The following is a 20,479-nucleotide window of genomic DNA, read 5'->3' as shown; positions in this document are numbered from 1 at the left end:
TCTTCGGCAGCTGCAGACTTTTTCCCGGACTCCCTGCCGGCTAGCTGTGGTGCGCTAACCCCTTCAGGCTGTGTTCACGGCGCCAACCGCAGTCCTCTCCCTGTGATCCAACCGAAGCCCGAGCCTCAGCTCTCAGCCCCGCCCGCCCCGGCGGGTGAGCAGACAAGCCTCTCGGGCTGGTGAGTGCTGGTCAGCACTGACCCTCTGTGCGGGAATCTCTCCGCTTTGCCCTCCGCACCCCTGTGGCTGCGCTTTCCTCCGTGGCTCCGAAGCTTCCCCCCTCTGCCACCCGCAGTCTCTGCCCGCGAAGGGGCTTCCTAGTGCGTGGAAACCTTTCCTCCTTCACAGCTGCCTCCCACTGGTGCAGGTCCCGTCCCTATTCTTTTGTCTCTGTTATTTCTTTTTTTCTTTTGCCCTACCCAAGTACGTGGGGAGTTTCTTGCCTTTTGGGAGGTCGGACGTTTTCTGCCAGCGTTCAGTGGGTGTTCTGTAGGAGCAGTTCCACGTGTAGATGTATTTCTACTGTATCTGTGGGAAGGAAGGTGATCTCCGCGTCTTACTCTTCCGCCATCTTCTCCAGCCCCCCTAAAATACATATTATTTAATGCCTAACTTTAAAAATGTGACTTTTGTCAGTAGTTTTAGAATCTTAACTTTAAATATTTAGATAGTATGGATTCCATACACTCCTGTAACTTAGTTGTCATATAATTTTATTTCACTTGCCAGATTATTTTGGTAGTGATAGATATAAGCAGTAGAATATTGTTTGTGCAGTACTTTTAAAATGGATGTTTTGTGTCTCCTAGTTTGATTTTAGTGTATAAATGTGACAAAAGTTGATAAATTGACTAATGTGTATCTATGAAAAACAATGATGACTTGCCTAATATTTAATCCATTTTCCATTATAACCTTTTACTAAAGGCAAATAGAATAGAATAAGAAAGCCGAATATAGTATGCCTTCATTATAAAAACAAGATTCTTAATCACTTTTCTGCACTTATTAGAATGTTGAAATTTAATAGCCTCTTATTCCAATAAGACTTGTTTAACAGTAGCATACTTAGCATTTAAAAGATGAGATTTATGATTTAAAAATTAGGACTGTATCTGTGTGTATAGGAAATACCCTAGTGATTTTCTTTACTCACCTCAATGTTTCTTCTAGTCCAAGTCAAGGTCCCTGTTGCACAGCACAGTGTGCATTCAAGTCAAAAACTGAGAAGTGTCGGGATGATTCAGACTGTGCAAAAGAAGGAATATGTAATGGCGTCACAGCTCTCTGCCCAGCATCTGATCCTAAACCAAACTTTACAGACTGTAATAGGCATACACAAGTGTGCATTAATGGGGTAAGCATTTGATTTGTATGTTGTTTATTTAGTTTTATGAAACCTTTTTCAGAATAATTGTTTCTTGCCACTTAAAGCCGCCTAAAGTAATTAATCTCGGTCCCAGTTTCCACATCCCTATCTATTTCCTCACAGAGCTGTGAATGCATTATGTGGCATAAGTGCCTGGTGGCATTTGATTAGTTATTGACTTGTCTTTCATCTTTCTACTGCATGTGTTTGATACTCTCTAGAGAAAAACATTTATGTAACTACGCATGTAACTTTGTATTGCTTTTAAGTTTTATAAATTAATATTTTAATACTCTAAATAAAAGAACTCTTGGTTATTTCCTCTGAATGTGAAGCCTTTAAAGCTTTCTTGGCTAAATAATCACTTTCCTCTACATGAGGAAAATTTCATTTTTCTCTTCTTATGAAGGAGCCATAATAACCAACATAAAGTCGATGCTCATCTAATCTCCTTCTCTGTTTTTGTTTGGTCTAGATTTTTAAGTTACCATTTCTTTAAAGATTTACTATCTTATTTGCACTTACTCTTTTTAAGATGTGTTTATACCATCCATTTCTGATACTAATCTATGCTTCCGAGCCTCCCCCACCCCCCCCCGACTTGTATTTCTACTTAATTATTTTAGCATTGGAGGTGTCTCTGTCTATTACTGTCAACAAGAGGTTTGACTGTATAGGGATTAAATAATTGGTCTTTTATTTTTCTTTCAGCAATGTGCAGGTTCTATCTGTGAGAAATATGGCTTGGAGGAGTGCACCTGTGCCAGTTCTGATGGCAAAGATGATAAGGAATTATGCCATGTCTGCTGTATGAAGAAGAGTAAGGCTTTTAAAATGCAAGAGTATAAAATCTGTTTCAAAAACCTTATTTTCTCCTAAATTTTAAGTGTTAAACTTTGATATACAGTTGGGACAGATAATTTCCAGCTGAACTGATCCTCTTGAGAAATTTTTAAATGTAGTATAGAATAGTTTCTAGTATTGTGGTCCCTACAGTGTTTTTAAAATGATAAACTAGATAAAACCTGCCAGCGTTTTTATAATAATTAATATAAATACTGTTAGAAGGATTTAAAGCCATTGTAGGCACTAAGTCAGGAGCTGCTGGTTGTCTGTTTATGCTGTAATATTTAAGGTGAATTACCAGTGGTGTTATCCAGTCTAACTAATGAAAGTCTATATAACATGTCATGGTGATGATTTTAGGCAGTTTCTTCCTTTCCTCCCTCTCTCCCGAGCTAGCCCGATAGGAAATCTGATCTTCAGCTTATATTTGACACTTCTTTTGCAGTGGAGCCATCAACTTGTGCCAGTACAGGGTCTGTCCAGTGGAACAAGTACTTCCTTGGTCGAACCATCACCCTGCAACCTGGATCCCCATGCAATGATTTTAGAGGCTACTGTGATGTTTTCATGCGGTGCAGATTAGTAGATGCTGATGGTCCTCTAGCTAGGCTTAAAAAAGCAATTTTCAGTCCAGAGCTCTATGAAAACATAGCTGAATGGATTGTGGTAAGTATAGTTTTTATTTATAAAGAAACCTTATCTTAAAATGATTTGATCATAATTTTACTTGGTTAGAGGTCACCCCTGTTATGAGAAAATCACTTATTTTCTGTTTATACTGGAGTTATAGTTGACCCTTGAACAACATGGGTTTGAACTGCATGGGTCTACTTACGAGCAGATATTTTTCAATAGTAAATACTACAGTAGTACACAGTGTGGAGTTGGTTGAATCTGCAGGTGTAGAGGAACCATGGATACAGAGGACTTTGGAGGTGGTTGACTAACTATGATTAACCTGCCACGTTCAAGGGTCAGCTGTATTTTATCTGAAGAGTGATTTTTAAAGTTCAAATAGCCTTGAGTATTATTTTCTTCTAAAGTGGTCAGAATCTCCACATGTGTATCATTCATAGATTTAGTTGGTAGGTGATGGGAGTCATTCTGTTTTACTCTGCTCCCTGGTTCATGTCCTGGATGGGTTACTTCATCCTTTGGTCCATATGATGAGAGTATTGTCATGGAACTTTTTCTTGAAGTTGTTTTGGAAAGCCCTGCTTGCTTTTTATACTTCTCCCTTGTCTCAATATAGCCAGCTCTGGGTTCTACTTTGCTGAACAGGAGAGATGAAAGATTTTTCTAAAGGTTTTTTTCTGATGTTTCAGTGTAGTTTCTGCATCTTCATCTTGTCCGTGAAAGGAAAGGTTGACTAGGGTAAGATCAGATACAGAGCCTTTTGCAGATTTTTTAATGATTATGGTTGTTTATTCAATAAATATCTACTGAACTATATTATTTTTAAGCCCACATTTCCCCCAGTTGTGCAAATGTTGAATTTTTGAAAAAGATTGCTGAGAATGACTATCTTAAGTCACTTAAATATTTATGTTTCTAAGTGTTTGCATTAAAATAACAGTAGGAAACTTGCAAGTGATGTATTTGAGAGTGTGCTGTGCCTGAACTGAATGAGTTTGCTTTGGAAATTGACTTAAAACTCAGCTCCTTCCCCCTTCCCAAATTATTTTTTAATGTGTGTTCAGGATTGAGGATGCCTTAAAAGCACACACAAAAATAGTCCTCTGTCTGGGTTGTCAGCCCTTTTTGGTACTATTGTAGTAAAAATTTACAATAAAAATTTTGGAATTATCTCTAACATTAAAATGCTGTTTATTATACATAGGAAGTGTAATACTTTGCATGTTAGAATATGTGATTTTTAGATATGTAATGACTATATAGTGGCAGGATTGTTGAAGTTGGATTTAGGAGACCTAGGTTTTAAACCAAGTAATTGGGTCTCCTTAAAATGTTGTATGTTACTCATTTTTGTACTCCTGTGCTGGGTGTATAATTTATATATTCAGAGAGTATCTGTTAAACTAAAGGTGCCTTCTGGCACTATGGTAAAGTGAAAAGAGTACAGGCTTGGAATTACACGAGGATTCAGATCATCCTTCTGACGTTTGACAATTCTGTGACTTCAGGTAGCTTACATTTCTTGGCTCCCTTACTTCCCTGTTTTCAACTCAGATCCAGTTCTTATTTTCTTTTTTTCTGATTATCTCTAATAAGAAAAAGTTGAGATCTGGTATACTTGTCTACTATGGGAAACAGTGTGTTCAAAGAAAAAAATCTGATAATTGGAAACTCAGAGTTATGTTCTGCTGAGTTTATGTTGTTGTGCCAGATGTTTTAGGTTTTCTAGATAGTAAATCATATCATCTAAAAATAATGTTTTTTCACTTTTCTCCATTATATTTAATTTTGATTCATTTTATTTAGAATTTCAAAAACTCATTTATTCCTGTTTTAAAATATTTAATAGAAATGATCTTTTTAGTTAAAGTGTTTTTAAAACCTTTTTTCATATTTTAGATTTGAGGATTTTGTGAAATGCTTCTTACATTGAATTTTAGCAATGTGAAGTCTTTTCTTGTGCTCTGGAACTGATTAATCAGGCACTTTTAGGTTTATGCAGATTTGCCTTAAATGGGTATAGAATGCTGTTACTTTAAATCAGTGTTGACATTCACATGCCACCCTTTCAAATAGCATGGTCCATAATGCCTGAAGAGTACCATTAGGCTGTTGCTGCATTTGTGGGCATTAATCAGATCAAACAGTAAGATAAACAACAGCCACTTCCTTACAAGTTATTTGTCCTATTTGTGTTACTTGCAGAGTTCACTTGCATAGCAGAGTTCATTTTGTTACACTGGTCTTTCATCATGTATAAGGAAAGTGTCCTTCTGGTTAGTAATGTAGGTTATTAGTTTGCTCTGGTAAGAAGCTGTGAAAGGGATGATGGGTTAGTTTCACTGACTTTCCTTTCCATTTGGTACCTGGTGGCTTTTTTGTCTCCTTTCCACAGTATACTATGGCATCTTTTTTCCTCATGAGGGTTGAGTGGGAAGAACCTTAACAGTTTAATAGTTCAGGGCATGAGTTACTGACTGCTGTAGGCACCGTGGAAATGATGTAATAAAGACTTTTACTTTCTTTTCTGGGGAAAAGTTGTTTTTGACAGTAATGTTTGAATGTAGGCTGAGTGCCTACTATGTGTCTCGCCAGGAGATAGTGATAAACATCCTTTGGATTTATCAAGGGGTCACCTAGTTCTTGAAAAGTTGGAGAGCATTCACCAGTAAATCTGTTAAGACCCTGTACCACTGTCTCCTTTTCATTAAATGGGTACATTGGTAATTCTTTTTCATTTTCTTCCATAGTTACTGATGTGTTCATATTTTCTGCACCTTTTGTGTTAGGTTTGACATAGGAAACCATCTTTGACCTTGATTTTTTTCAAATCTGTCATTGTATTTACCCCATACTTTAAAATAATCTCCTGTTAGTTTGTGGCTTTTTTCTTTTTAATTTGTTCAGATTTATCAGGAGTTCATCCTTTTATTATTATTTTAACAAGAGTCAACTATGTTTCTCATTTTTGAATTAATTTCTTCTCTCTTATTTTGCTGTAATTTTATGAACCTAGGTAAGTATCTGGTGTTCTTTATGAAAGATTTAGAGCAGTGTTTCCAAGTGCTTCACAGAACACTAGATCCATAGGTTTGGTGGTCAAATGAATCTGGAAAATATTGCATACTATAGTCCCCTCTTAGAGATTTGTGATAATATTGTGAGAAGCCCCGCGATAAAAAATCTTTTTAACTTCATTTTCCAAACTTACCTGACCTTTATTCATATTGTACATGAGAATCACCTAAGGGCTTAGACCAATTAAGTCAGAATCTCTGGGGATGGAGTATAAGTGTTTGGGTCATTTCAAAGCTCCCAACTCTCAATTCTGATGAGCAACTGGGATTGAGAACCAACCGTTCATGTAGAACAGGGGTTGGCAAACTATGGCTCATGAGCCAAATTTAGCCCACTGCCTATTTTTGTATGGCTCACAAGCTAAGAACGGTTTCACATGTACAAGTAGTTGAAAAAAATCAAAATAATATTCTGGGGACTTCCCTGGTGGTGCAGTGGTTAAGAATCCTCCTGCCAATGCAGGGGACACGGGTTCGAGCCCTGGTCCTGGAAGATCCCACATGCGGCGGAGCAACTAAGCCAGTGTGCCACAACTACTGAAGCCCGTGCGCCTAGAGCTAGTGCTCCCCAACAAGAGAAGCCACCGCAATGAGAAGCCCGCGCACCGCAACAAAGTGTAGCCCCCCGCTCGCCGCAACTAGAGAAAGTCTGCGCATAGCAACGAAGACCCAACGCAGCCAGAAATAAATAAATAAAATAAATTTGTTAAAAAAAAAAAAATATATTACCCGTAACAGAACTAATGGCCATAATTAATTAAAAAAAATATATATTCTTCTGAAAATTATATGAAATTCAAATTTCAGTGTCCATAAGTAGTGATTTATCAGAACATGGCCATGCCCATTCAGTTATATATTGCTTATGGCTGCTTTTGCACTTTGAATAGTTGCAGCAGAGACTGCCTGGCCCCATAAAGCCTAAAATATTTGTCTGGCCTTTGATAGGAAGTGTCTGCCAAGCCCTAATCTAGAACAGTGGATCTCAAAGTGTAGTGCCCTGACCAGCAGCATCAGCAGCACCTGGGAACTTGATAAAAATGCAAATGATCAGGTCCCACGTGGACCCCTGAGTCAGTATGTGCTGGTGCATGCTAAAGTTTGGGAAACATTTTCACAGTCTCTGCAGTGTAATGACTCCTTTTTAAAAGACTTGTAACAGAAATTTTCTACTTTGTCTTCCTGCTATGTTGAAAATGGAAGGTGGTTGTGGACCTCCAGAGTCCTTTGTTGCCTAGTAGAATAGGCCTCATAGATATCACTACGGAAACTTTAACAACAAAGATGCAGTATTGTCACAGGGCTTAGCATATGGTAAGGAGTCAGTATGTGTTTGCAAGATGAATGAAGCAGATTACTATGTCATAATTTATATGGAAAAGAAAAAATCATACACATTATCCTAACTTTGAAGTTGTAATATTTTCAGGTATCTCTCAGTGGTATTTTAACCTGCTTGCCCAAGCTGAGTATAAAGTAGATTAGTAGCCAGTTGCTTTCGAGAGGGGTGGTGCGTGGACTGTTGAAGGATAAAAGAACATTTAGTCAGAGTCCAGACAGTGGTATCTTCTGAAGGATGAAGGGAAGCTTTCTGCCCCTGCAGGATGGCATAATCAGTGTCCTGACAAGGGACTGTGGGCCCCACATGGTCTTGTGACCACCCGGAAGTCTAGAGCGTGTTTGCTGTGAGTGAGAGTTGTTAACGCTGGAAATTCACCAAAAGGATTATATGATTAACTTTTTCTAGAGATCTTTAAAATCAGCTAAGATTATCTTATGTCTGAAGAGACTTGATGGCTTGTCTTGCCCCTTCCCCCTCACAGTTTTTTGGGTGAAACCTGTTTTATTGTTCTGTTATCCTATAGGTCCTTTTTGTTTATTTAGATTATTAAATAAAAAACTATTGTAATTATAACATAATAAATTAGACTGGCAAATTTTTTTAAAAAATAAATTTATTTATTTATTTATTTATTGACTGCATTGGGTCTTCATTGCTGTGCGCGGGCTTTCTCTAGTTGCATTGAGCGGGGGCTACTCTTTGTTGCGGTGTGCTGGCTTCTCATTGCAGTGGCTTCTCTTGTTGTGGAGCACAGGCTCTAGGCGTGCGGGCTTCAGTAGTTGTGGCACGTGGGCTCAGTAGTTGTGGCTCGCAGGCTCTAGAGCGCAGGCTCAGTAGTTGTGGCACACGGGCTTAGTTGCTCCGCGGCATGTGGGATCTTCCCAGACCAGGGCTTGAACTCGTGTCCCCTGCACTGGCAGACGGATTCTTAACCACTGCACCACCAGGGAAGTCCCCTAGACTGGCACATTTTGACATTTCATTTTTGTCATTTTTACTTAATTTTTCTACTTTGTGTTTGTTCTTTTGGCCATATAAGTGGATGTATTGAACATCATCTATCTGTTTCTTATGTAGAATTATTTTCTCAGACTTGATTTAGTACTTGTTAACTTCTAAGCTGTTTTTTAAACTTTTGGATGTCTTCTCTTTGTTTCTTAAGTTTCACTTAACACCCTTGTATCTATGAAAGAGGAGAGCTTGACTCGTAATTTACATTCATTAAATGCTTGTTGAACGAATGACAGCTCTCTTTTATTTCAGGCTCTTAACAGGTGGACAAACTGTGATCTCTTTTCTGAGATGAAACACATATATTGCACTTGTTAGCCTGGTTGGTATTCTTTTTCCAGATTTTATAGTATATGAGAAAACATGTGATTTAGCATTTACCACTCTCTGATAATTCTCTTTTGAAGGGGGCATTTAAAAAAATCTTCTCTACCAAAAGTGACCATATTTACTAACACTCTCAAATGCACTATTGTTTTGTTTGGTTTTTTCCTTGCTATCTTCTATCCACTGCGATATTCTATTCCTGAGAGCTACTATCATTGTCACGAAAACATCCCAGCTTTGGGCTTTTGAGGTATATAGTTACCTGGAAGATTTTAGAGGAAGACCAGGAACACTGCTAGAAGGGACTGGAAATTCTCAAGGACCTGGGTGCCACATTTTCGTAAACGTCTGTTGATCTCAGCTGGGACTCGGTCCTTTTGACCTTTGTTTTCTACAAAGTTACCACCACTGTTAAATTCAGGCTTCCTCTCTCCAGTCTGCTTTTGTTGCTGCCATACTACTTGCATCACTATTTAAAACTGTATAGGTACTGAAAAACTGGTATTACAAGAGGTGTCAAACCATAATTTTTTATGTCCTCTGTTGTAAGAGCCTTTTGCATTATTTGTGCGTGCGTGCAATCTAGATATAATAAATGTGCAATCTAGATATAATAAATGAATAAATATAATAAATGAGAAGTGTTTCGATAAGTCAGTATTTGGAGTAATGACTCACGTGTAATAACTAGTCCAACAGGTACTTTTTGGTAGAGTAGATACTGAGTTTATAGAATATAAATTCAAAAAGCTTGCAGTCCAGTTTGGGATAGAGAGGATAAGCACATAGAAACATATTTTCAGTTCTGCATCATGTTTTCACAGGAAATAGGAGAACCTATTTGGAGAAGGCTTCTTTAAGGATGTGACACCGAAGCTAAGTTCTTAAGGTCTAGTAGAAGTAGAGGGGCACGTGGATATTTTATGAAGAGAGAGCAGCCGAAATAGTCACAGACATAAGAAATATTGTAAATAAAAAATTTTTTCACTTTTATCCTTTTGAAAAGTGTGATTATCCTTTTTTTTTTTTTTTTAATTGACAAAGTAATATGTTGCAAAGTAAGCCGCCTTTTTTCCCTGGAGCCCAGCCCTCTCAAGACGAGTTTCTTATATAGTTTTCAGAAACTGTATTTTTACAAGAAAATATATTTTAAAAAGACAAGTGGAATCATATATTTACTGGGCTGCAATTCATTGTGTGCTCTGATTTTGTTTTTTTTCTCTCTCCCACTTAATGATTTATCTTGGAGATCTTTGGTGGGAAGCTTTTGAAGAAGGGTTTTACATAGAGGAGTGACATAATTCTGTGTTTTAAGTAGTTGTAACACTGATGACCATGTGGAAGATGGTTTTCAGCAGGGAAGACTAGAAGGAAGGAAACGTGTTAGAGAATATAATGAACGTCAGGAATGGAAGGGCATCTCCCATAACAGAGCTAGCCCACCAGCCTGAAGGTAGTAGGAAGACCCTTGACCCTTTGTGCTTATAAAATGGATCACATTAGAGGTGATACTGCCTTTCCAGAGGGTATTTGGAAATATACAGTAGTTGTCAGAGTAACTGAGGGACTCTACTGGCATCTGATGGATGAGGGCCATGTATGCTAAACTTCCTGCATTGCTCAAAATGGTCCTGTACCAACCACAATGCCAGCATGTCTACACTGAGTAAGAAGCACTCATCTGCATCCTAGTCACGGGCATGCTTGTTTAAAATGCAGTTCCCTGGGCCCTCCACCAGAACACTGAATTGTAAGTAATGTTTTACTGGAACACAGCCACATTCACCTGTGTTGTGTCTTATCTATGGCTGCTTTTGTACTACAGTGGCAGAAATGAATTGTTTTGACCAGGACCATATGGCCCACAAAGCCTAAAATGTTAGTTATTTGGCTGTTTATAGAAAAAGTTTGCTGACCCTTGGTAGAAACCAGTAGTTCTCAGTCTTGGCTGCATAGTGGAATCGTGTGGCAGCTTTAACAAAACTGCTGATGTCAGGATCCCATCCCCACCCTACTGGAGTCTGGGATTTAGTCCAGGTATCTGAGTTTCCAGGCGATTCTAATGTGTAGCCAAGGTTGAGAACCACTGGTATAGAGCAGGAAGAGTACTTGTAGCAGTACAAGCTGGTGATTTTGGTTCTTAATGATTTTACTGGGTCAGAGTGTCAGAGTTGCAGACAGGAAAGGTAGAAGAAGGTCTTACTTCATTAAATGCCACATTTAAAAGGCCTCTGGATGCTTGGAACACGACAAAAGCTGTGCATATAGTTCTGCATGTGACAGTAGGCAGAAATGAAAAGAGGAATCAGCCAGCACTTGAGTTGACAGACTGAGGACAGGACTTAAACCCTGCCTTTTTTTTGATAAATAGCGGGTCTGTTATTTGAGGATGAATAAAACAGGAAAAACAACAGGAGCCTGTGGGAAATTTATTTAACAAGGGAAAGGGAATATTATCCTAAAGACTCACAGGGAGGAGCAGTGCTCTGAAAATTATTTTCTACAGAAACCAAAAGAAAGTTTTAGAAAACTATCTGGCAATCTCAGTAGGATGCAAGAAATGGCTTCTGAAAAGTAGATTGTAAGCTGTGGTTTCCAAGCCAGATTCAGCCCGGCAAATGTGTCTTGTATGGTCTACCTCTTGTTTTTAGAAATTTTGAATGAGTTGTTAGCATTTAAAAACATATTTCATGTAAAAATTCAGATTTGTAGCTTCTCTTTAAAGATAAATCTTTCGGCAGTAAGACTGACTTGCATCACCCCTTGCTCTCTCCTTTCTTGAACACTTCATTCCTAAAGGCAATTAGGTGAGGCCAAGCAAGGCATCCATGCCTGGTGAGGGGAGCTGTACTGGCACAGGGCAGGGTGCCCTTTGTACCATGTGGAGGGGTGACTGGCTTGGGCTGTCAGAGTACAAGTATTGTGAGGAGGGTGTCTGCTTAGGAGGGGCAGTTTTAAAAGGAACTAGGGCTCCTTGGAGAAATGACTGATTCTAGGGCTGGGGCGGGGAAAGAACAAGATGAACCTGGAACTCCTTGTGCCAGCTGAAGTGCTCAGAGAATGGTGAGGACATGCCCAAAAGACACAATAATGATAGTAATGGATTATAACCCATTAAGGAAATAGGAAATCATGAGGGAATAAATAAATGGATAAATTGAAAGTTTTATGAGGAATAGAATATTTATATAGTTCTAAATTATGTCCGTACAAAATACTCATTGACTACAAAAGAGAAGAGTATCTTTTTGGTAAAGTTTGGCAGTTAACACCTTGATCAAGTGATCCAGTTAACGTCCTTAGTAATGAGATCAAAGTCATGTGTCACCTGGTTGGATGCAATGAGAAGAATACAGCATCACTTCTGAGATATTCTTACTAAAGATGTATGACCTGAATCTAATAATAAAGAAACATCTGAGAAACCCCAATTGAGGGACATTCCAATGCAAAATAACTGACCTGTAATCTTCAAAAGTGTCAAGTTATATAAGCTAAGGAAAGACTGTGGATTGTTTCCAGATTGCAGGAGACTGAAGAAACACAGCTGGTAAATGCAGCCCAGTTTTGAATCGGCTGGTATTGGGACATATGGCAAAACTTGAATGAGGAGGCCTGAGGATTAAATGGTAGTGATGTAACAATGCCAATTTCCTGATTTTGTTGTGGTTGTCTAGGAAAACCCCCTTAAGTTGCAGGAACTATATGCTGAATTGTTCAGGTGTAACAGGACATCATGGTAGCAGTTTACTCTCAGATGGTTCCCAGATTTTACAAACTTCTTTGTACTGTACTTGGAACTTTTCTATAAGTTTGGGATTCTTTCAAAATTAAATTGATATGTTTATATATATATATATATATATATATATATATGAAAGGCTTTATGCACACACGGGGAAAGTGGCTTGGGGTATTTTACCACAACATTCATTTTTATTTCAGCTTCTGTTTCTTTAATTATATTGTCACTGCTGGAAAAAGAAAACAGTATAGAAGTAGTAGCCTTCTTGTTTTAAGGCCCCAGGTCCGAGAAGTGCTTCTTAAATGGGAGTTTTATTGGCAATAATTAGCAATAACTGTATATGTATTATAACAATCTGTGTAAGCCAATATAAGGTTCATAGTTTTCTAGTTGTTACTATTTTGTATGATGTTTATTAGTACATGCTATCTTAAGACAAAAATTGAATATTTTGAATTGCAAAATAGACTTAAAATTTATTAAGAATGGCAACAGTAATTTTTCTATAAATAAGATTATGTCAGTAGTTTTTGAAGGTTTTTTGTTTGGCTAATTGATTTAATATGATTTAAGTTGGAAATGAAATTTTTTAGTACCTTCTTAGAGGTAAACTTTACCTGCTTCTAGAATGTGTGTATCCTTCCACTTTTCATATTAAAGAAGACAGTTAACCTTTAAATAAGTGAATATATATGTAACAGATATTACATATATATATATATATGTATATATATATATATATATGAAATGAAAACTAAGATACATTGTATAGGAATAGTTCAATAACAGTAGTCTGGGACTCAAGTTCTAAATGAAATAGAGAAACAGGAAAGAGGGGCCTCAAAAAAGATAGAATTTCAGTCTTAGCTTTGATGATTAGAAAAAAATATAGGTTAAAGGATATTTTAAAAATCTAGTAGAATTTAAAGCAAGTTATATACCTTCTAAGTCACTGGATAGTATAAAAAGCAAAGTCTGTAAGAGTAACAGGCAAAAGAAAGGAAGGAAGTATTTAAATCAGAAAATATTTAGTAACATGGGAAAATGCAATATAAACTATATGCAGGATGACCCCAGTTTTGCACATGTGTTTTTCTGTGAGTATGACAAACATAGTTATATAGAAAAGAGACTGAAATGAAAATAAGATTGAGTGGTTTCCTCTAGGAAGTGAAATTATGAGTGATTTTTGTTTTCTCCTTTGTACTTTTTTTTTATTTAAAGAGATTAATATATGTGTGCTTTTATATGATATCTATAAATCCCAATGAACAGATGTTCTTTAAAAATTAAAATGTAATATATCCTATTGTATATTTTATATAATATAAAATATTCTGAAATATTTTATAGTTTTTTTCAGTGGAAAAATCTGTTTGTTTCTAGGCTTATTGGTGGGCAGTATTACTTATGGGAATTGCCCTGATCATGTTAATGGCCGGTTTTATTAAGATATGCAGTGTTCATACTCCAAGTAGTAATCCAAAGTTGCCTCCTCCTAAACCTCTTCCAGGTAAGACAATTTGAGCAATATTTTTATTACTCAGAACCATTTAGCAAGTAGAACTGAATTATAAATGAGTCTTCAGTAACTAATATATATATAATACTTTCTCCTTGAGAATGGGATTACTGGATGAATTATGTAGTTGATTTTTAAGTGTGTGTTTTTTGTTGTTGTTTTTTTTATCAACCCAGTCTAGCTTATGGCTGCCGATTTAATGCTAATATATCCTTTTAAAAAAAATCCAAAAATCTTCCCTTGTTGGTTTTATTATGATAGACTACTTTTAAATGATTGTTCTTTCTATTCTAATAGCTATGCTTCAGTTATGGTTTTTAACGTTCGTGCTCTTGAAATATTTTCTGGCACGTAAAGTCATTTTCCCTAGGGATGATGCTTATGGGGAAATACAAGTTCCAGTCTGTGGGAGAGTCTTAGTGTAGAGGCTTCAGTCACCAAACAGCCATAGGTATTCTCCATCTCTGAAAACAACTCCTAAGGTTTTGTCTCCACCACCCTTTACCTCTCAGGGAGACAGGGCTGGGAGGAGATACCCTCTTTAGACGAGCCCCAGGGATTTGGAGAAGGAGGGTAAGGAAGCGACTTCTCCGGATTGTTTAGGCCCCACCTGTTTCTCCCACCCCCTCCCCAAGGTAGGTGTCGCTTCCACGCTCCCCTCAGGACACCTGGGAAGTAGGTGTGGGACAACACTGTCCCAAGGCCTGAGGTAAATGGCAGTAGTTCCCTCTCCTGCCTCCCACTCACTTCTCATTGAAGCCTCTTGCCTCAGGCCAAATCCACTGCCCTACACAAAGTTGTTTAAAACTAGGGGTTTCTTATAATTTTCTCCATTTTCCCTCAGTTGTTCCCCTATGTTTGCCTATCTTAAGGCAGGAGAGGTCAGTGGTCATGCTGGGACAGTATCTTGGTGGGAATCAGAGGAAGTTTGATTTTGATGTCATTGCTTTTTGTAAATTAGCACGTTAGCACTCTGGAACTGATGTCAGTTTCTTAGGGATTTCCAAGGGCCAAGTGACACTTTTTAGATACATTACGAATTATGGCCTCATTCAATGACATGATTCTTTTACTTAATTTCATTTTAAGCATTTTCCAGCTCTTAACTGTTGTTTATTGAACCCTCACAAAAAATGTTGAGCACTTTTACATGAATTATCATATAATCCTCACAATAGACTATCTGAGTTAATTATTATCCCTGTTTTACAGACTAGTTAGTCATCTGAGTTTCAGAGAGGCTAAGTCATTTGCTCGAAGACACTCAGCAATTTCTTCCTCATGGAGTCTATCCTCAGACCCATATTAATCTAATAGTTGTAGCTGTTAAGCATTTGACATGTGGCTAGTCTCAACTGAGATGTATTGTAAATATAAAATACATACAGACTCTGAAGACTTAGTATTTAAAAAATGAAATATTTCATTAATGATTCTTTATATTGATTACATCTTGAAATGATAATATTTTGACTATATTGGGTTAAATGAAATAAAAATGTTATTAAAATTATTGTACCTGTTTCTCTTTAACTTTTTTCATTGTGGTTACCAGAAAATAGAAACTTACATATATGGCTCATATTATATTTGTTTTGGACAATGCTGATCTAGAACCTTTTTTCTTTTTCTTTTCTTCTTTTTTTTTTTTTAACTGAAATGGCAGCTTTGTTTTTAAAGATTAAAAAGCTCATGGTAAATCTCTCTTGCTTTTGTTTGTGACTCACAGGCACTTTAAAGAGGAGGAGACCTCCCCAGCCCATTCAGCAACCCCAGCGTCAGAGGCCCCGGGAGAGTTATCAGATGGGACACATGAGACGTTAACTCAGCTTTTGCCTTGGTTCTTCCTAGTGCCTACAATGGGAAAACTTCACTCCAAAGAGAAACCTATTAAATCATCATCCCCAAACTAAACCCTCACAAATAACAGTTGAAGAAAAAAATGGCAAGAGATCATGTCCTCAGATCAGGTGGAATTACTTAAATTTTAAAGCCTGAAAATTCCAATTTGGGGGTGGGATGTGAAAAAGGAACCCACTTTTCTTATGGACAGATATTTTTAACCTAATGGCACAAAGTCTTAGAATATTATTATGTGCCCCGTGTTCCCTGTTCTTCGTTGCTGCATTTTCTTCACTTGCAGGCAAACTTGGCTCTCGATAAACTTTTATCACAAATTGAAATATATATATTTTTTTCAACTGCCAATCAAGGCTAGGAGGCTCGACCACCTCAACATTGGAGACATCACTTGCCAATGTACATACCTTGTTATATGCAGACATGTATTTCTTACGTACACTGTACTTCTGTGTGCAATTGTAGACAGAAATTTCAATATGGATGTTTCTTCGTATTATAAAATTTTTCCGCTCTTAATGAAAAATTACTGTTTAATTGACATACTCAGGATAACAGAGAATGGTGGTATTCAGTGGTCCAGGATTCTGTAATGCTTTACACAGGCAGTTTTGAAACGAGAATCAGTTTACCTTTTCCTTATGATGGAGTTGGTTCTGATATTCATTTTGTTTTATCAAATGGCTGCTAAGAGCACAAGAGTGACGATGCTGAAGAACACAGTTAAGTGCAAACTGGACATACGCAGCATACTACTACTTCAGGCTTAGGTCTGTATGTAAATGTCTGACTTCCGCTTACTTGTTTTAAACTTTCTAATTCAATTCCATGTTTGAATTGATAGGTGAAATTTTATTCATGTTTGGTAGCAGTTATGTCAGTGAAATGATTCTTTTTATTTGCAGCCTCTTATTTGTATGCTAATTACGTTTTGGTTTTGTCTGATACAGAAAAGAAAAGCTGTGTCTCTGTTTTATCAAAATATTTGAACAGCGTTTTCAGCATATCATCACTGATCATTGGTAACCACTAAAGAAGAGTGATTTGCTCAACCAGTAGTTAAAATTGTAGGTAGGCCTTCTGACATTTTTTTCCCCTAAAATATTTTAACTGCAATGAAGGTGAAACAGCACAATGTCCCATTCCAAATTTATTTTTTAAACAGGTGTAAATAATTGGCTTTTTAAAGAAAGAAGGCAAAAGCATTTAATGTATTAACAGGCTTATTGCTATGCAGGAATGGAAGGGGGCATTACAAAAAAACTTTAAGCTTGTGACATATTTATTGCTTCTGTTTTCCAGCTACATCACTTAAATTAGAAGTAAACAGCTATGATTTTCCTGGCTTCACCTAGGAGGCAAATTTAGGGAAAGTTGAAAAGATTTGTGCTTGGCTTTTTTTTTTTTTTTTCCTTTTTTCTTAAGAGTATAAGGTTTACACAATCATTCTCATAATGTGACGCAAGCCAGCAAGGCCAAAAATGCTAGAGAAAATAATGGGATCTCTTCCTTGTAAACTTGTACAGTATGTGGTGACTTTTTTCAAAATACAGCTTTTTGTACATGATTTAGAGACGAATTTTGTACATGAAACCCCAGATAGACTATAAATAACTCTAAACAAACAAGTAGGTAGATATATATGTAATTGCTTTTAAATCATTTAAATGCCTTTGTTTTTGGACTGTGCAAAGGTTGGAAGTGGGTTTGCATTTCTAAAATGGTGACTTTTACTCTGCAAGAGTTATTAGTAACTTCTTGAGTGTGGTAGACTTTGGAACATGTACATTTTTTGCTTGTAATGTTATCCTGTGGTAGGGTTTTGGCAGGTACATACTGCCCTATTTTATTTTGAGTCTAAGTTAAATGTTTTCTGAAAAGAGATGCGTGCACTGAACTCTTTCCACTGCAAATCAAGATGTGGTAAAACAAAAGGATCAAGACAAATGAGCTCTAATACTACTGTCAGTTTAATGTCCACTGTGTTTTATACAGTATCTTTTTGTTCACTTTGGAAATTTTTACTAAAAAATGCAAAAAATAAAGTATTGTGCAAAGATGTAAGGTTTTTTGAAACTTGAAATGCATTAATAAATAGACTTGATGAAATCGTCTTGAAGGTTTCATACTCTTTGAACTCTGAGAACTATCAAAAGAAGCTTCCCGCAAGGCAGCTTTTCCTTACTAAATGAAAGAGATTGTTAAGCAGAAAGGGTGGTCTCTTCCCACACAAGTACAGATATCTTTATTCCTAATTAAGACTTCATGTAAAATTTTATGATTAGATATCTCTTTCTACACACAATGAACATTTGAAAAAACATTTAGTCTCAACTGCTTTACATTATTTCTAATCAGTATTCAAAGTGCTTAAACGTGTCTGTCTTAGCAGAAGAGCTGAGCCATTTTGGAAACTGTGGTCTTATATATATATATTGCAAAGTTTTGAATGCTAAGTACCTCATTTATTTTAAAAGTCTAGTTTGATGATAAGTGTATTTTAAAAATTTGAGCCACGTTTTCCTGCTTTGTCAAATTCATAGCAAATAAGAAGAGACTTGACATTTCAGTCTTACCTAGAAAAAGAATTGTAAGCCCAGAGTGGTGCCCTGCACAGAACAATCTGACCCAAACCCAAGTTATTTAGTTATTTTTTAAATATATTGAGGCCAGCTTAAATAAGTAGTATTTGTTAAATGAGGAAAAATATGCAATACTTTTTAGTTACTTTAATTTAGAAACCTCAAAATGTATACTATGTTTAATTATGTTTGTTGATGAAACCGTCAGTATTGATTCAGATGTTTGCAAATTTATTACTTTTACTTACAACTGAATATTTAAATTTTGTTTAGATTAAATCAGCAATAGAATAAATTATTACAGTTTCTGGACTAGTGTTCTCCATAGCGTCAGGCAATATCATACAGTTTTGGGAAGGACTTCTTTTCGGGAATGGCAGCTTTATCTGATCAGTCTTGTTTTCTGAGGTGTCTTCAACAGTTTGTGCTTTGGGTACTTCATTTTTGTTATATTCACAGACTAGTGAAAACTGAAGAGTTCTCCAAATTGAGCAAACTACTCTCGAGTTCTTATTTCTGTCCCTGTGGTCTGTACATTTTAAGACCTAATGATTATTATTTCTCCAAAGATGGGATTAGATTAGTGTCCTTGGCAGCTGTGCAATTGTGGGTGCTTGTGCTTGGGAAGGCTTTTAATTTCCTAAGTATTTCTAATCGAAAGTACAAGAGGGTCAGTGTAGTAAGTCCATTGCAAAACTGGACAGCCCATCTTCAGGGGTATAAGAAGTAATGTTCTTTATCCAGATTTAAAGAGTCAAGGTCTCCCAAAACTAGAGAGCAAGTTGGATATAGTTTAAAAGCAGCTGCCAGGGACAGTTCTTCTCTAGAGAAGTCACTAAAGTCGCAAGAAACTGTAGTTTCCTGAAAAGCACTTTTGACTTCAAAGTAACAAAAAGGATAATTAGTTTGCTCCACAGAGCTCAGCTTCAGTTTCAGCATTTCTGGTTTTATGTTCTTGATTAAAAACAACTTCCATTTGAATCACTTTTTCCGTTTATTACCAGTTTAGTTTTTCCACTATCATTTCTGTATCCAACCCTTTACATTATTAGGATACAAGTGAACCCTTGTATTCTGTATTACTGTATTGTTTGTGTGTCTTAGATACATACATGTATGTACTATTTTCAGTAGAAATTCATATATTTTGTCATTGTTAAGCTCTTCAGAGTATCTGTTCTCTCCTATGAAAAGCAACATGATACTAGGTAAAAATGGAGGGTTGAGCAAAATATTTATTAGCCTCTGCTCTTTCCTAAAATCTCTGCTAAAATCATAGTGATTGGGGAAAGAAAACAGCATATCCAACAAGGATAAGGAATATCGAGGAGAAGATAACAAGAACAACATTTTGGAGACTGGAAAGCAGATGGAGAAGTAGCCAAACCCTAAACCAGCCAGTGGAAACATGAGAACAGCCCAGTTTGCCTTGTTAACATTTTGGGATATAGTCTTTAAGACTTTTTTCCGTGCACCTTTCTTATTTAACAATACATTGATACTGTATCTGCATCATTTTAATGACTGTAAATATTTCATTCTATGGATGTATTATACGTTTAAAAAATTAACCAATTCCCTATTGTTTGGATATTTAGGTTTTCAGATTGTTCATTATTTTAAACAATCCTTTAAGGAAAATCCTAAGCCTATTAATAAAATAAATTCCTAAAAGTGGAATTAAAAGTGGGTTAAAGATTTTCTAGGGGCTTCCCTGGTGGCGCAGTGGTTAAGAATCTGCCTGCCAATGCAGGGGACACGGGTTAGAGCCCTGGTCCGGGAAGATCCCACATGCGGTGGAGCAGCTAGGCCCGTGCGCCACAGCTACTGAGCCTGCATGCTGCAACTACTGAAGCCCACACGCCTAGAGCCCGTGCTCCGCAACAAGAGAAGCCACCGCAGTGAGAAGTCCCGTGCCCTGCAACGAAGGGTAGCCCCCGCTCGCTACAACTGGAGAAAGCCTGTGCACAGCAATGAAGACCTAATGCAGCCAAAAAAAAAAAAAGATTTTCCAAAGGTTGTTGATAAAAATTATGCTATTGTCTTCCAGATAGATGTACCAAGTTATACTTCTACCATTAACATATAAGAATACTTCCACCGTTAGCATATTATATAGATAATTTTTTAAAAATCTGAGAGCCCCGTGGTTAAAAATTTAC

General features: G+C 36.9%; 1 protein-coding gene across 1 annotated transcript in view; it reads left to right on the top strand.

The window, feature by feature from the left end:
• ADAM10 (ADAM metallopeptidase domain 10) overlaps positions 1-17,795 on the top strand; it is a 115,673-nt gene extending 97,878 nt beyond the window's left edge. Inside the window, exons 12-16 of the mRNA XM_068552495.1 lie at positions 1,174-1,357; positions 2,081-2,189; positions 2,661-2,881; positions 13,740-13,866; positions 15,605-17,795. Coding sequence (XP_068408596.1) covers positions 1,174-1,357; positions 2,081-2,189; positions 2,661-2,881; positions 13,740-13,866; positions 15,605-15,699 — 736 coding nt within the window. The 3' untranslated portion in view covers positions 15,700-17,795. The remainder of the gene's footprint in view (positions 1-1,173; positions 1,358-2,080; positions 2,190-2,660; positions 2,882-13,739; positions 13,867-15,604) is intronic.
• The last annotated feature ends 2,684 nt before the right edge of the window (positions 17,796-20,479 follow it).

Source organism: Eschrichtius robustus, chromosome 1 (genome assembly GCF_028021215.1).
Source record: "Eschrichtius robustus isolate mEscRob2 chromosome 1, mEscRob2.pri, whole genome shotgun sequence".
Lineage (NCBI taxonomy): Eukaryota > Metazoa > Chordata > Mammalia > Artiodactyla > Eschrichtiidae > Eschrichtius > Eschrichtius robustus.
Note: the sequence above shows the minus strand (reverse complement) of the source record. Positions and strands in the feature narration are given on the sequence as shown.